A 15972-nucleotide genomic window follows, 5' to 3' on the forward strand; every position below is an offset into this window, starting at 1 on the left:
GGCCATTCTTCTCTTGCCGCTCTTGGCTGCTGAGAGAGGATGCTTTCTGCTTGCATTTTCTTTTCCTCCTTCTTAATAATGGCGTCTCAGATTTTATGCAGATTATTTCTCTGTGAAGTTCTTCCACGTTTGAAATGCCCTGGGCTTGCCTGCCATAGCTCAGACACTCATTAACATCCTCGCCATGCAATTGAAAAACAAGCAGGAGAAGGAGCGCGTTTGAAAGCGGCGCTGCCTTCCTGCAGGCTGAGCCCCAAGCCAGCCCCCTGCTCCTCCGTGCCTGCACTTGGGTGTCATGGGAATGGTGAGCCCCATCTCCCTGGAGCTCAGGCAGCGGGGGTGATGGGCCTCTGTGCACTTCAAAGTGGGCATGAGAGTCTGGAGAGACGTTTCTCTTCTTGAACGTGTTGAACAAAGGAATGCAAAAACTCACAACAGCTATCTTCAATACTGAAAATCCAAATATCGCCCCCCTCATAAGCTGTGATTCAAAGTGACAGCTTTATCTGGCTTACATAATTCAAAAAAATGAGTAGGTTTTGGCTTCTGAAGCCACAATCCAAGCACTTATGCTTGACTGCAAGTGGAAGGGCAGTAGCCACTGGGACCCAACACTGGGTGAAGGTATATATTTAAAGAGGGATCACTCATCTCTCAGTGTGTTTGCTTTGGCCTGTTGGTATGTGTGCACAGCAGTGATGTTACAAAGCAAACAAGCAGTGCTCACCTTCATTTCATTAAACAGTTTTTATCTCAAATTGCACAGCACAGACTTGCAAATAAGTTCTTCAGGGTGTCACTGCTATCTAAATCAATTTTTGCAAGTTGTCTTGATTTTTTTTTTTTTTTTAACTGCTCTGCCCTGGTTTGGAGTTGAAATAAGATATTTTCTCTTTCTTAAATTATCATGTGTGGCTGGGAGCTGTCATGTTGCTGCTGCATCTCACTGCCTAGGGCAACAGTGTAGACAAAAAACATGACTGTTGCTAGCGATAGATATTGGCATCAGCCAGACCAGTTATCAGGCTTTGCAATCTCATTGGCTTGGATTAACTAATATTTTTTCATTGAGTGAATAAATTACCATGTTTAGTTCTGTTTGCTCATCTCCCAGTGAGAGTTTGTGTTGAAGCTCATAAACTGTTCAGGCATGTAGGTGCCAAGATCTCCGTGCTGGGTCCCACACTGACCTTATACTTGTGGCTCAGAGTGGGATCTCAGCTGGCACCACCTCTCTGGCCCCATCCTGTTGCAGCCCAGCTTTGTTCCTGGGGAGTGCTCATACATGAGGAATGTGATGGGGTTGTTTTGGGGCTCCTGTGTGAGGAGCTGAGCCATGCATCACAGGGTGAGGTTCAGATACTTCCCAGCTCCAGCCTTCAATTTTAGTCTGGGTCAGAGGGAGACAAGCTTTCCTTTCTCTGCTGAGTCACAGCTGGAGTGGTCATTTCTGTGGCCCCCTCCCCAGTTCCTCCTCTCCCAGGCTAAACCAGCTCCCCTGCCTTGCTGTTGGGGAAGATTTACAAATCCACCACCCAGCCCTCCCATGCAGTGCCTTACATGACATTAAGCACATCTCCTTTTCCACTGGAGAGAATTGTGACCCATTTGATGCTCTGCTTTTGGCTGAAGCTCCTGTGCCACTGGGAATTGTGGTGAATAGAGGTGCCAGCCTGCCTGTGTCAATGGCTGCATGTGACTTGATGTGTGCACAGGTCAGTGATGTGGGGGTGTCTGTCTTGACCTGTGCTTCTTTTAGAGTTTGTTTCTTCCAACCTTTTTGCTTACAAAGCTTGAGCCTTGCTTCCCTGTGGAGCAGGATCTCGGCAACCTCTTGCACAGCAGGCTCTGGCTGCATTGTGCCTGTGCCAGGCCGTTCTGCAGCGGCAGCACAAGAGGGGGCTGGCAGCACACACTGCAGGACGGGACCCCCTGCCCGCCCGCAGCCCCAGGGGCTGCGCCAGATGTGCTGGGGGCAGGCCTGGAGACGCCTGCTCCTTCCTCCTCGGCTACATCTGGCAGATGGAGGAGGAGGGAGGCTGGGACTATAAATAAAGTGAACAAAAGCATAAAGAGCACTGAGAAGGCTGGGGAGGGTATCCTCAAAAATCAGCTCTGCAGCTAGCCCCTAGCATGGTCCTCCAGCTCTAAGGAGAGTCCGTGCCTGCATCCAGGGCCAGGCAGAGCTGTCACAAGGCAAGCTGAACCCTTTCTCTCTCTTTTTCAAGTTATTTTTGGCTACTAGCATCCTCTTGCCATTCTTCAGAGCCAGACCCTGGTAGCCAGTCCTTCAGGCTCATGCCTCTGGGACTGGTGCTCCTTCCTGCAGAAACTACAGCCTGAAAGTTCATCTTCAATAGTGTGGAAATTTGGGTGATGGAGGCAAAGTCGATATGGAAGGAGTTCCCTTGTCCCAGGTTGAGCAGAATCTGACTTTTCTTTCATTCTCTAGTAGCTTGTGGCTCTGTAAGGGCTGGGGAAGGAGGAGCAAGGATGCAGAGACACATGCTCACAACTTTGGGACTGACAAGGCACAGAAAGACCATCTGCAACTGTGGAAGCACAATGAGCCCAAGCGGGCATGGAGCTTATTGATCACAGCCCAGCATGGCACCAGCTGCCAGCTAGCCATAAATATGGAGCAGAAGCATGCTCATCTGCACCCAGGGCATCTTCATCAAGAAAACCAGGACAGAGCCTCTGCCTCCCTCATCCATCAGACTGAGGCACTGAGGCACTCCTTATTTCTCAGGTTAGATGTTTTCCCAGTCCAGGGATGTCAGTGCAATGCGGGGTGAAAGGGCTTGGTGGGAACAAGCCCTGTTCCTCTAGCAACAGAACACTGTCTCTGCTTACCCCGTGGCCAAGGTCATCAGCTGAGTCCTGAAAACCCACCTGCTCTTTCTGGGAGGCAGGGTTTTATGGCAGAGGAGCTGCAGTTTATGGCACCGTGGAGAAATATGTTGGATGTGCTTGGCAACAGCAAATGGAAAGTTAGTCTATTAAACAGTAAATTATCCCTCCAATGCATCTTCATTGAGGAGGGTTAATGAGTGGCTGCAGGCAGAGTGAGTGGGAAAGAGTGTGTGTGTATGCACAGCACGGATGTGGAACAATTGCTACATCTGGGGACCCTGGAGCCCCTGATCCAACAATAGCATTTCCATGTGCAAGGCGCTTCACAGACACCTCATGGCGTGTGGTTTATTCAAACCAGCTTGCACTGCTCTGCCGAGCCCCCCGGCGGTCCGTGTGTCCGGCCGTGCTGGGAGCAGCATCTCCTCATTGCATCTGGGCTGCTTGCTGCAAATGTTCTCCTTGTGGGCTAGAGCTGGTTTGGGGAAGCCAGGCTGCAGGGCTCAGCCCCTCTGCTCAGCCACACCAGAAAGCAGGGATGCAGTGCCTTGCAGCCTGTCCCTCTCCTGCCGTTCCACAATTGTTCAAGGCAGTGAGACAGACTGGGTTCCCCCTACCTGGATGGTCCCTGTTGTGTTAGGCTGGGGCCAAATTCACCTGCTTGGGAGTCTTGGCACCTCCTTGGCATCATCTGAGAGCAGTCAGTGGATGCTGTTCCTTTCACTTGGTCCCAGTGGTGAAGATCACCAGGCAGTAGAGCTGCCTGGCTCCTGCAGTCGGTGGGGCCACCTTCACAGAGCAGTGCTGGCCATCTTTGGGGGGTGATGGTGGTGGTATTCACAGGGCAACACTGGCAGTGTCTAGCAGGCAATGCTGGCTATGCTCACAGGGCAGTGCTGGCAGTTTGCAAGGCAATGCTGGCCACAGTCACAGGGTGATGCTGTTTGTGAGGGAGGGCTTGTCCCTAGAAAGACACAGGAAAGAGCACATCCCAGCCCTGCCTGCTGCTGCTGTTAACCAGGAGAGATTTACTATGATCCCAGTGCCCCCAGCTGCCTGCACCACTCTATAATAGACCCATCAAGGGCATTGTTGTGCTACAGGAGCCCAAGAGGTACCCTAATGGGGCTGACACACAGGCCTGCTCCCACACAATGCCTTGCTCTCCCAAGCCCAGTGTGTCAGCCAGGACAAAGGCAGCCTGGCCTCCCAGCATGAGCCAAGCTGGCCAGGCATGACAGATGTGGCCCTGGACAGCCCAGCAGCCCACCCTGCACAAAATCTCTGGGGGGACACTTAGAAGCTGAAGGTTATGGCCACTCTACTCCCAACACAGCTCCAGCTGGGTCTTATGGCCACTGCTCCCCAGACAGGTGCTGCTGGTGGAAGGAAGGGCTCAAAGCACAGCCCCAGTGCAAGGGATGACAGATCCTGCAGCTGGCAATGGCTCAGCAGGGAGGCTGGAGCAGGCACCATGCACCTGTGCTTGTGCTGGGTTTGTGTGGCAAGGCTTTGGTAGCAGGGGGATTTCTGTGAGAAGCTACCAGAAGCTTCCTCCATGTCTGATGGAGCCAGTGCCAGTCAGCTTCAAGATGGAGTGACCACTGGCCAAGGCTGAGACCATCAGTGATGGTGGTAGCAGCTCTGGGATAATGTATATAAGGGAAAAGTTTCTGCAGAACACCAGCAGCAGCTGTAGAGAAGAAAGAAGATGTGAGAGGAACAACTCTGCAGACACAAAGGTCAGTGAAAGAAGAGGGGGAGGGGATGTTGCAGGCACCAGAGCAGATTCCCCTGCAGCCCGTGGTGAAGCCCAGGGTGAGGCAGGATGTAGCCCTGCAGCCTGTGGAGGTCCACAGTGAAGCCGAGATTCACCTGCAGCCTGTGAACGACCCCACAGCAGAGCCAGTGGATGCCCAAGGGAGGAATGTGAGAAGTCCCTGTCCTGAGGAGGAAGAAACAGCAGAGATGAAGTGTGATGAACTGACCACAGCTCCCATTCCCCATCTTCTCATGTCACTGGTATGGAGGAGGTAGAGAAAACTGGGAGTGCAGCTGAGCCTGGGAAGATGAGAGGGATGGGAAAAATGTTTTTAAGATTCGATTTTATTTATTATCCTCCTCTGATCTGATGAGTGATAAATTTAACCAATTTCCCCAAGTCAAGTCTGTTTTGCCCCTGTTGGTAACTGGTTATCTCTCCCTGGTCATACCTTGGCCTATGAGCTTCTGATTATATTTTCTCTCCCCTGGCCAGCTGAGGAGGGGAGGGACAGAGTGGATTTGGGGGAAACCTGGTGTCCAGCCACAGCCAACGCACTAGAACCCTACTACCTGTGTTTTAAACACTTCTGCTCTGCAGCAGCCTGATCCCACCCTGAGAAAGGCTGAGCACTGCTGTGGACAGGTGACAGCCACAGCACTCTTCAAAGCGTGGTACAAATGAACCAGTGTGTGCTGCCTCCCCTCCGCATGCCCAAATCCAGGGTACAGACACTGCCTTGAAGCCCAGGCGTGCTGGAAGGTGCTATCATGGGACCCAGTGCCAGGCCAGCCCACGGGAGAGCTAACAGGGGCGAGCTGTGACCTGTCCTGGGTGGGAGGAAATGCCGGGATGCTCCCCTGGGGGGTTTGGCTTCCCATTGGCAGCAATTTTTTGTTTGAAGCTTTGTAGCTGCTTCGCATCTCTTTGCACGACAGGTCTGGCACGTACTCTGGAACCCTTCCCCAGATCTTCCCATGGAAACTCCTACAAAAAAAAGCTTCTGCTTCATTTTAACCAAATCCAAAGCCCATCAGACGATCCAGATGGTCTCTCTCTCTATCAAGCAGTTTGGCCCAAATCCCGGTGGCAGACGGCAGGACCAGGCCTCCCCTGATAAAGAAGTTTGGGGTTTATTTTTCTGCCTGCTCCTCATCCATATTCAGAGGAACCCTGGGACTTTCCCAGGCAGCTGTTGCTCTCTGAGGCCCACCCCATCAGGGTGCCTGGGTGACTTGGGATCACCCAAATGCACCAGGGGCTGAGTCTGGGTACACAGCCTGTCCCCCCCACTGCTGTCCTGGCTCAGCCCTTGCTGTGCTGGCAGCCCTGGAAGGGTGTTGCTCCTGCAGCTGGAGCAGATGCTGAGGGGTCAGCCATGGCTGGCAGCCCAGCTCAGTGGGATGCACCCTGGTGCTGGGGCATGGGGCACTGGCTGCCTGGCAGGCAGAGGCCAAAACTCACAGAGAACAGCAGAGCTGAGGTACCTACAGGAGAAAATGTGGATGTCAGCTTGAAATGGAGTTTTCAGCTTCCTAGTCCTGTACTCCCACTGGAACCAGGACAGGTGTGGTGGGCTCCAGGCAAGCCCTGCCAGCTCCTCCCTTTGCCAAGACCACAGCCCCGTGTCAGTGACTGGGTGTTGCTGCAGCTGGACGCAGAGATGGACAGAATTTGCTTTTTCTGCAGATCACAAGGGTTTGCCTGGGGTGAGTGCTGCAAAAAAACAGAGGAAACAAGATCCCTCACTCCCTCCCACCTTCTTGCCATCACCAGAGGTAAAGGTTAGGGAGACCTGGTTCTGCTCTGCCAGCCAAGGGGTGAAGGGGAGTTTGTGAGGGAGGGCTGTCACAAGCATCACACTGATAGCAGCCTTTTGGGGGGCACCAAGCCATTCTGAAACAACCTTCACCCCCCAAAATTCAGCCAAGGTCTACAGTTCAGACCCTTTCAGGTGCCATTGCCACCAGGCTCTCCCTGTGAGCCCCAGGACAGGCTGCAGGGACACCTCTGCAGAAGCTCTGCCAACAAGGGGTCGGCTCCCAGAGTCCTGGGAAGCAGCTCATCTTCCTTGCTGTCAGGGCTGCTGGGTAGCAACGAGGAACAAACCCCTTTCATCCATCTCAGGCACAGCTTCCTCCCGGGACTGGGGCCAGAGGAAGGAGATGTCACGAAAATGCAGACAGATGATGGGAGCCGGCATTTGGGATGGAAAAGAGCTGCTGATCTGGGCCAAGCTGGTGCAACCCTGTGTGTGTGTGAGGTGGCCCTTGCTGGAGCAGGACCCCAGGCAGACACCTCCCTCTTGCCCTGATTAAGGAGCCTGTGGAGCTCCATGTGCAGAGGGCATGGATTTAAGAGACACTCCAGCCCTGGGACCTGCCACCATCCCTGCAAATATCCACCATGCCCTGTTGCACTGGGGTGTCCATGCTCACACACCACCCTCCTGCTGTGCTCCTACAGCGCAACAGGCTCCCGTCTCCCCTCCTTCTGTGGATTTCCTCTCTGAAGAGGACATTTGTAGCAGTTGCTGTCAGAAGCCAAGGCTGTGTTGGGCACATCAAAATACCTTTTGTTTTTCTAAAGGACCCAGCACTAAAGGAGCCACGGGGTTACAAGTGTTTCAGGTGTCATTAATAAAACAGGTGACCAGCCCTCCTGGTCACACCCTCCTGCCTTGCATTTGCAGATCATAGGGGGAAAAAAAATGGAAGGCAATAAAATGAATGCAAAGTTTGTGGTTTTGAGATGTCAGCTGTTTAGGGTCAAACTTGTAAGATTTCTTGGCTTCACTTCCTTTTGCATTGAGATAGGTGTACTTTGCCTTGTTATTCCCCGTAGGTTAGCCAAAAAGACATTTTGGTTATTTTATTTTTAAAGGTGTTCCTCTGGAATGGAAAAGAGCATAGCTAATGCCATAACCAGGACTTCAAGATTTGCTGTTTGAGTGTGGGGCAAATAGCAAAGCAGAGCTGCCACCCAAGTCCCTCCTGCAGGCTGGAGTGCTGAGCCGCGGGACTCCCACTGCCGGGCCAGGCACCGTCCCGGGTGACCCGCGCCAGCCTGTCCTGTGCTCCCCGTGGGCTGCCAGGTCCCCGTGCCTCACCCGGACTCTGTGGATGATGGAATGAGGTTTCAGGCTGCCGGGTGGGAGACAGGCCAAGGCTCCCTTAGGTACATCAGGGGATGCGAAAGCTCTCGGCACCCCCGAGGAGAGGTGGGAATGCTCTCTCTGCGGCCGCCTGGCTCCCAGGCTGTTTCTCCCCGGGGTGCCGCTGCCCGCCCCTCTCCCGGAGAACTCGGGTGCTCCGCGACCGCAGCCCCTGTCCCAGGTGGGGGCACCGACCCGAAGCCACCTTCCCGCATGGTCGGAGCGGTGTAGAGCCCCGACGGCTCCGGCGGCCGGGGTGCCCGTGCCCTGCCCGGCCGGGACCGCCGCTCCCTCGGCCGCCGCGGGTACCGGGGGCGCGGGGAGGGGCGCGGTGGCGGCGGGGGGGCCCGTCGGGGCGGGCAGGGCGGGAGGGAGGAGCCAGCGCGGGGGCTGAGCCTGGGCTGCGGGATGGGGCGGCAGTGAGGGTGGGCGGTGTGCGCCGACGGGGCTCTCGCCCCGCAGCCGAGCCGCGCCGCGCCGAGCCGAGCCGAGCCGAGCCGAGCCGAGCCGAGCCGAGCCGAGCCGAGCCGCGCTCCGCTCCTCTCCCCGGTGATGCGCGGCGGCCGCACCGCCTGACCCTGCTGCCCGCTGCCATGGCCGCCCCGACCCCCGGGCAGCCGGCGGGGGTCCCGGCGGGGCTGCGGGCCGCCGCCTGGCTGCTGGCGTGCGCCGCGCTGTGCCGGGGCCGCGCCGCCGCCTGCCCGCCGCTGTGCGCCTGCAGCGGCACCACGGTGGACTGCCACGGCTCGGCCCTGCGCGCCGTGCCCCGCAGCATCCCCCGCGGCACCGAGCGCCTGTGAGTACCGCCGGGCTTTGTCCGTCGCCGCCGGGCGTGCGCCGACGGGGGTGCGGGAGCCCGGCGGGGCGCCGGGGCCGGGGCTTGTCCGAGGGCGTGTGGCCAAAAGCCCGTGGGGAGCGAGTGCCCCGCGGGGGCGCGGAACGCGCTCCGGAGCCTGAGCTCGGGAGTGCGTGCGGGAGCCCGTCCGGGGATGCGTGTGGAAGGGGCTGTCCGTGGCGGGGGTGGGCAGCAGCCTGTCTGCGGTGGGTGCAAGCGCCCGCCGTGCCGGCTACGGGCAGAACGTGTGCAGATGCCCGTGGGGCCACGATCGGCCGCCCAAAAGCTGCGAGTGCAAGAACCTGGTGGGGTGGGTGATGTGCAGTGTCCCGCTGCGCCCGGGGGTTGTGTGTCTGTAAATTCCCGTCCAGAGGATACCTCTGCAAGGGCCTGTTAAGTGAGTTTACGTGTATCATCCCCTTCCTGAGGGAGGTGCAGTAGCCCGTCGAGGTGGAGAGCAGGGTGTGTGTGAGAGCCTGCTGGGGCAGGGGGTGTGTGTAGCCTTTTCTCTGTCTGAGGGTCGTGCAAGGGGTCCGGCATATGCAAGAGCCCGCGTGTGCCAGTCTTTGTGCAAGGATGTGCAGCGGGGTTGGGGTTGGAGCAGTGCCCGAGGGAGTGGGCTGCTCCGGGGGGGCATTTGCGCTGGGGCAGCCCAGAACGGACTGCGTGTGTGGGTCCGTGAGCCCCATGGCACCCCCGGCAGGTGTGTGGCCACCCCTCCAGTGGCTTGTCACAGGGTAGCTACACGGCCACAGGGGTTCTCTGAGGGCTCCTGTCACCCCAAGCCCCTACCTGTGCTGAGCACCCCTTTGTCCCCAGGAAGCTCTCCTGGGAGTGCTGCACATCGTCTTAGGATCAGGTCCCATTGCCCCAGCCCCTCTTGAGATTCCCCCATGCGTGATCAGCCTTCAGCCGTGCAGATCACCTATCGTGAGCCAGACAGCTCACCCATCCTCTCCAGTCCCCTATGGCTGCACCTCACTGCTCATCAAATCCCTTGCCACGTCCTCAGGGGTGCTGGGAGGTGTCCCTGGCTCTCTTAGCCGGGCCCCCATGAGGAAGGTTTTTCTCTCACAGTCCAGGTCCAGCTGGCTGTGTGGGTCCCGTGTTACCTGCTGAGCTCCCCCGAGCAGGAGGGGGCCTCTGCTGGTGCCTGGCTGGGCAGGTCTGCCTGCCTGGGGTTCTGTGGCCAAGAAGGGAGAGCAGCATGAGCTGAACGTGTCCAACCTGCTGCTGGCAGGAGGTTCCTGGCACGCAGGAACAGCAGGAGAGCAGGGCTGTCCCCAGCCTGTCCCCTCTGCTCAGCAGCAGCAGGTGCCCCATCCCAGTAGCTGCAATGGACCATAGTGGCACAGGAGCTGTCTGGCCCGGGGGCCAGGCTGCTCCCACATGCCCCTTGCAGTGCAGGGAAGTGTTGAGCTGCTATCTCCTTGGGCAGCAGAGCTGCAGGCTATGTTCCAGGACAGCCACACAGTGCTCCTGTCCCTGTGCCCTGCTGTTTGCAGCTCCTGGAGTTTGACTGTGCCCTTTGCCTGCAGATGGGCCAAGACCCTGCAGGGAAGGACTGCATGCATGGACTGCAGAGAGCCTGGCAGCTGCCAGAGCTGCACCCAGCATGCAGCATCAAGAGCTCTGCAGGGTACCACTTTAGAGGAGTTTTCTTTTCTCCCACCATAATTATCCTCATACAAATGATTATTACCCAGCACGGCAACCAGGCTGCTGTGAGTTGCCATCCCATAGACCAAGTTTATGAGGTCTGAAACTGGATCCCCCTTTCTGCTGTGCCCAGGGCAGAGGAAAGGTTTATGAATAGACTGCACTATCCCTTTCTCCCTCTTGGAGAGCTTAATGGGGTCCTTGGCATCAGCTCTCCATCCATGCACCTGGGTGCAGGGTCCTGGGGGAGAATTGGCATCGGGTCCCCAGCTCTGCCCACATCCAGCCCCTTGCTCAGCACTGCTCAAATGAAGCAAGGCTGCAGTGAGCTAATGGAGGATGCCCTGCTGGATGTCTCACTCCTGCTCTGGCAGGGCATCTCTCCTGCTCTGGAGGTGGGTCCTGCTTGCTGTCTCCCATTCTGCCTCCCCTGACCTGGTCCTCCATGCCTGTTGCCATTCAGCAGCATTGGGTTTTCTGGATTTTAATGCAGCTGGTGATGCCGGATCTCCTGTCTGGACTGAGCTAGACATGCTTACTCTCTCGTGGGTGTTGTCTGCTGGATAACTACTTCCTGCTGTTTTGCACACCCATGCAGGTGCTGGAGGGTGTCTGTGCAGAGCAGGTCTATCTCCTAGCAGTGAAATCCTGCTGTAACAGCTCGTAAGTGAGTTTCAATTCCCTGTAAGCAGGCTGCAACCTTGCAGTCTCCAGCTTCTCAGTGTTCGATGGAGCAAGGTCAGCAGCAGCCACAGGGGAGCCTGCAGCAGGGGCTGTGCCAGGACTTGCTCTTTCCAGGGGTCAGCTCTCTGTGGGCAGTCATCAGCCTCTCACCAGTGCCCCCCACTGCACACCTCTTTTCCCAAATGCTGAGATGCACAGCATGAGCAATGCCAACCTCACCATGCATCCCACAGTGGCAGTGAGCAGGGATGTCCCTGCTGTTGAATTTTTTACCTGTTGCATGCCAGTGTGGTGTTTGGAGCCTCCAGGCTTTCTCCAGCCTCCCACCTGGCTGAGCCCCATGGGTCATGCCCCTGGGCAGGGCAGCCAGGCCTCCTGGCACTGCCATTGTGGGGACTCAGGCACAATGCTCAGGCAGCAGCATGCTGTGATGAGGTTTGTGCTGTGTTGCTTTTGCAATACAGCCTTTTCCATTGAAGAACAGGGAATTACTTGCCTTACAGAGTCACTGCAACTTTGGAGAATCATGGGCTGGGGGAAAATCGTCTTGTCTTCTGCTTCAGTTTGCCCTGTGATATCTTCCTGGTGGGTGCTATGCTGTTGGTAGAGAGTAAGGGCTGCAGATATGTCTAGGATGGACCATGAGTGATGATTGCATGGGGGGACACAGGACCCCTCTTCCCTTGCACCAGGGCACAGCACACTGATCCCTAAGTGCCTTTTAGTCTGCAACCCAACAAAAATGGGGGTTGTGCACCTGCCCTCTGGCTGGATCAGGGCTGAGCAAGGTGGGAAGCAGCAAAGTCTCTGGGCACTTTTCACAGATGCCTGTGCTCCTGCCTACACTTCTGGCAAGCACAACAGAGGCCCGAAGGCTTTGTAGGCAGGATAAGGTGATAATCCTCCAGCACTACAGTGTTATCTGCTTCCAGGAGTCCCTCAGGCCTCAGCCACCAGAGAAGAGTTGTGGTAGAAGGTCACGATTCCCTTCCCCATTCGCTTGCTTTTCTTTCTTTTTTCCTTTGAAAGTGTCTCTGAAGAGCAGACGGCCTTGTTGAGGAGGTGGATAGCTCTCCCCACGCCAGCAGGGTCAGTGCAAATTTGCCACTGTCAAATGGCAGCTTCCAGCCCAGCTCTTTGCTTGTAGGGGATGAATTGACTGGGATGGCATGTCACTCTTTTCTGCTATTGAATTTGTTGGCTGACAGCTGAGAATTGCCCCACTTGCCCCTTTTGCCTCCTCTCTGATGAGCTGAATATCCCCCCACTGGGGGCTGTGCTGTGTCCCTCCCCTCATGTGGAAGGCAGCAGAGTTGGGTTTGGGGGTCCCCATCACTGCACCCCTCTTGGCTCTGGCTTTTCCTTTGCAGAGTCCCTGGCCTCAGCATTTAATGGGGCTTCTGTTTGCCTTGTTCCCAAACTTTGGGGGTTTGCCTGTGCTGAAATGGGGCCCATGCAGTCTGTAGCCAGTCTGCCATCCCTCTGTCTGCATTGGTGGAGGGAAGGGGTGCTGAGCCACAGCCTTTGGGTGTGGGAGCCCCATGCCAGGGTGGCTGCACCTGAAGCACTCTTGCATACTGCCCAACCATCCCCTGCCAAAATTCCAGCAGCAAGCTCTTGTTCAGAGCATGTTTAATCCATTCACCTGCATCTACCTCTCACCAGTTAATCAAAATGTCTTGCAGCAGCCAGGCTGGTGTATCACAGCAGCACTCCTGCATTCCACTCCAGTTGTTGGTCTGCTTCTCCTCTCAGGGGCTTCAGGCAATGCTCCTTCTTAGGAAGCACCTTGAGGAAGTCAACCTGTCCCTTCCCTGAAGTGCCCAGGCATGTTCCCAGTGAGCAGTCTGGTTGCAAAGGTCCGTGCAGGCTCTGCAGAGCTCTGGAGCAGGATGCAGGACCTTGGTCCAGCCAGGGCAGTGCTTGGCTGGCCCTGCAGCCCTCAGCTCTCAGGAGAGATAGTGCTGGGCACTGGGAGGATGCAGGATGGCTTGGGAAGGTAGCCTGCCCAGCCCACTGCAGTGGCTTCCTTGGGAGCCTTCCTGGACAGAGGAAATTTGCAATTCTATTCCAATTTCTCCCTTCAGCTACGTCCAAGGCAGATGCTGTCTATATATTGCCATGGTAACGCTGCGTTCTCACTCTCTATGGAATTGCATGCTGGAAAAATATTAGTTTAAAAAACTATGTCGTGTTTGTATTGACTGAAGTGGAGGCTGATAGTGGAGGATCTATTGTCCCCTGGTTGGGAAAAGTCACCAGTAACAGGCAATAAAGCCAGGCAGATTGGCCTCTGGTGACCACTTCTCACCCCACACAGCAATTGCTTCCCTATAAACCCTTCCCTGGCTCTGTTTTATTGCATCCTTTAAAACAGATATTTTTGCCTTAAATGTGCTGCCACTTTGGTCCTCCAGAGTGATGCATTGTGCTAACAGCAATTCCTTGCTGCTGAGGTGGGAGCAAGGAAGGGGAGCTGTTTCCAGCTTTAATTGTGGGTCTCCCACGTGCACCTTCCAATGCTGTTGCTGCTGTGCCCAGGTCCCAGGGTGGGCTGGGCATGGTGGCCACGGTGCCAGTGCAGGGCAGCACACACAGAAACAGCCCAGTTACAGAAAGGGACTCCAACAGGATGTGCATTTGCTTTGAGTTTCTTTCTCCCCTACTTCATTGCTTCCTATCAAACCTCTGGCAGAAGAGTGAGGCAGCTATAAAAGGCTGAGGATGCAGGAGGGACCCCCACAGGGCAGCAGAACCTGCAGCCTGGGGGAACAGAAGGGATTTGGGCTATCACCAGGAACGGGTGTCCTGTCCAGGGAAAGGTGTACAAGCCCATGACCTCCCACTGAAGAGGGGCTTCTCCTGTATCCTTGCTCTGATTTGCTCTCTGGCAGATGTGGAGGAGAGTACTGGAGCAGGACAGGCATGAGGGCAACCAAGGGAGTCTGTCTTGTTTCTGAGTCCTTCATGCTTCCCTGCCCACTCCAGAGGTACTTGGTGCTGCAGATGCATCCTCTTGGTCTTCATTGCTACTGAAATAACCTTTTATAAAACCTGAGAGGCAAGGAGACGTTTCTGTGCGTGTTTTACTGAAAAGCAGTAAATCCACAGAGTTGTGTGTTAGCAAATGGCCTCATCCAGGGGATTCAGACCCAGATCACTGCTCCCTGGCAGGTTTCCAGTGCAAGGAGCTCCAAGGCCAGCTCCAGCAGCTGGCCCCTGTCCCCACTGGAGGGACAGCCAGGTATGGCAGTGGTAGGAGTGAGGAGAGGAGCAGAGGCTTCCTGCTGTACAGCACCAGGATGCCAATTAGCAATGGGAGCAGTAAGGAGAGCAGTAAGGATAACCAGGTCCTTGGGGCTGTGGCACTGCTGGGAGTGAGAAGGAATTGAGGTGGGATGAGGGGACCTCTCCATGGTGTTGGTGTGGGGTTGGCCCAAGGCTGTCCCCACAAGAATCATCTCAGACCTCCCTGCTACATTCAGGCTCTGAGGCTGTGCTGACTGCCTGCTTCCCCAGCATGCATTTTGGATGCACTTGCTGCTCAAAATAGCAGAGGCAAGTGTCCTATGGGGGAGAGAGGCTGCTAGAGGAGGAAGATCAGAAAAAGGGAAGATTAATTTTTAAAGTGATGCAGCCAAGGAGCAGCCCTGGGCACCAAGAGTGAGAGAGATGCAAGGCTCCTAACACTGGATATTTCTTAGTTGGAGGAAGCCCTACATCCCAAATGGGATGCTCCAGGAGACCCATCTGGTCTGGGATTGAGTAGGCATCTATAACTGAGCAGTTCAGGTGCACTTGTCCTCTCATCCATGGTGTGAACAGCTCCAGGAGGGATAAGCCAAAGAGGTTTTGCTGGGGGAGATGCAAAGTGGAACTCAATCCAATGAGTGGCAGGATGCAGCCTGAGGGCTGGGCAGCCTCCCCTGCCCTGGGAAGCAGAGGAGCTACAGAGCAGCCCCTCACCAGGCTACTCAGCACAGCATAAAAAGCCAAATTTTGTGGGTATCCCAGAAAATCTGTTCTCTTGGCTGAGTCTCAGTTTCCACACTTGTGATACAGAAATGCCCTGCTGCCTTTTCTCTCTCCCGCTGGGGTTCAGGGAGGTTATTTATTAATTTTTAACCTGAAGGTGGTACACCACAATGCTGTGTGAGTGTAAAGCATTCCCTGACTGCGAGCAGCTAATGGCTATGGCATGAAAACCCCAGAGAGAAGTTAGGAGAACAGAAAGCCTTTGGATCCTCACTGTTACTTGCATGATCGATGCTGTTTGTAATGCTTAAAGATCTGTCGTGATGCTAACCTGCTGTAGGGCCTTGTAAGAGCCTACAGAGCCTCCTGTGCTGTGGGGCCATGGCTGTGCCTGGGGCTGGGGTCCCCTTTGGCTAAGGGCAGTGATTCCCAGATGAGCCCCAACAGCACACAGCTGCTCTTGGCTCTGTTTGTTGGGCACCAGCAGGCAGCTGGTAGGGCTGGTGCTGGGTGAGTGACACCCTAAAGGGACTTCCATGTGTCCCTTGGGCACCTTTGCTCTTCTTGAGGGCTCTGGTCAGAACAGGGATGGGATGGAAAAGGAGAAGAAGGTGCTGAGCCCCTTGTGCAGCTGTGTCAGCCCAGGGTGTGTGTGACCAGTGTCCCCTCCCTGAGCAGTGGGCAGCAGCACCCTGTAATTCCCTGGTATTGGAGGGGATGGAGTTAGCACCCAGCCATGGCCATATGGGCTCCAGAGAGCTGGTGAACGTGGTGCTGTGCTGCAGGGGACCGGCTCTTGCAGGACTGGGAAGGGCCCCTGCCCCACATTTCTTTGTTTGAGTCTGTGCTGGGGCTAAGTTACATTCAAGCAGACGGGTGAAATCTTGAGAAGACTTGAAAAATGCAATAAAAGTGTAGGATGAAAGGTTGCAGCTGCTCTGTCCCCAGTGCTGAGCACGGGGGTCAGTCTGGAGTCTAAGCCTCATCCATGTTTCTATTAGCAGTCTGTGTGATGGGACACGAGCTGCTTCTGACAGTTGCAGATGC

General features: G+C 55.7%; 1 protein-coding gene across 2 annotated transcripts in view; it reads left to right on the plus strand.

The window, feature by feature from the left end:
• Positions 1-8243: 8243 nt before the first annotated feature.
• SLIT1 (slit guidance ligand 1) overlaps positions 8244-15972 on the plus strand; it is a 60798-nt gene continuing 53069 nt past the window's right edge. For both annotated transcript variants that reach the window (XR_011682171.1, XM_071446150.1), the window contains exon 1: positions 8244-8568. Coding sequence is in view for 1 of the 2 variants with exons in the window: in XM_071446150.1 (XP_071302251.1) it covers positions 8366-8568 (203 nt within the window). In the remaining variant the exon portion in view is untranslated. The remainder of the gene's footprint in view (positions 8569-15972) is intronic.

Source organism: Agelaius tricolor, unplaced genomic scaffold (assembly GCF_023055355.1).
Source record: "Agelaius tricolor isolate 1412-34295 unplaced genomic scaffold, bAgeTri1.0.p SCAF_22, whole genome shotgun sequence".
Taxonomy (NCBI): Eukaryota; Metazoa; Chordata; class Aves; order Passeriformes; family Icteridae; genus Agelaius; species Agelaius tricolor.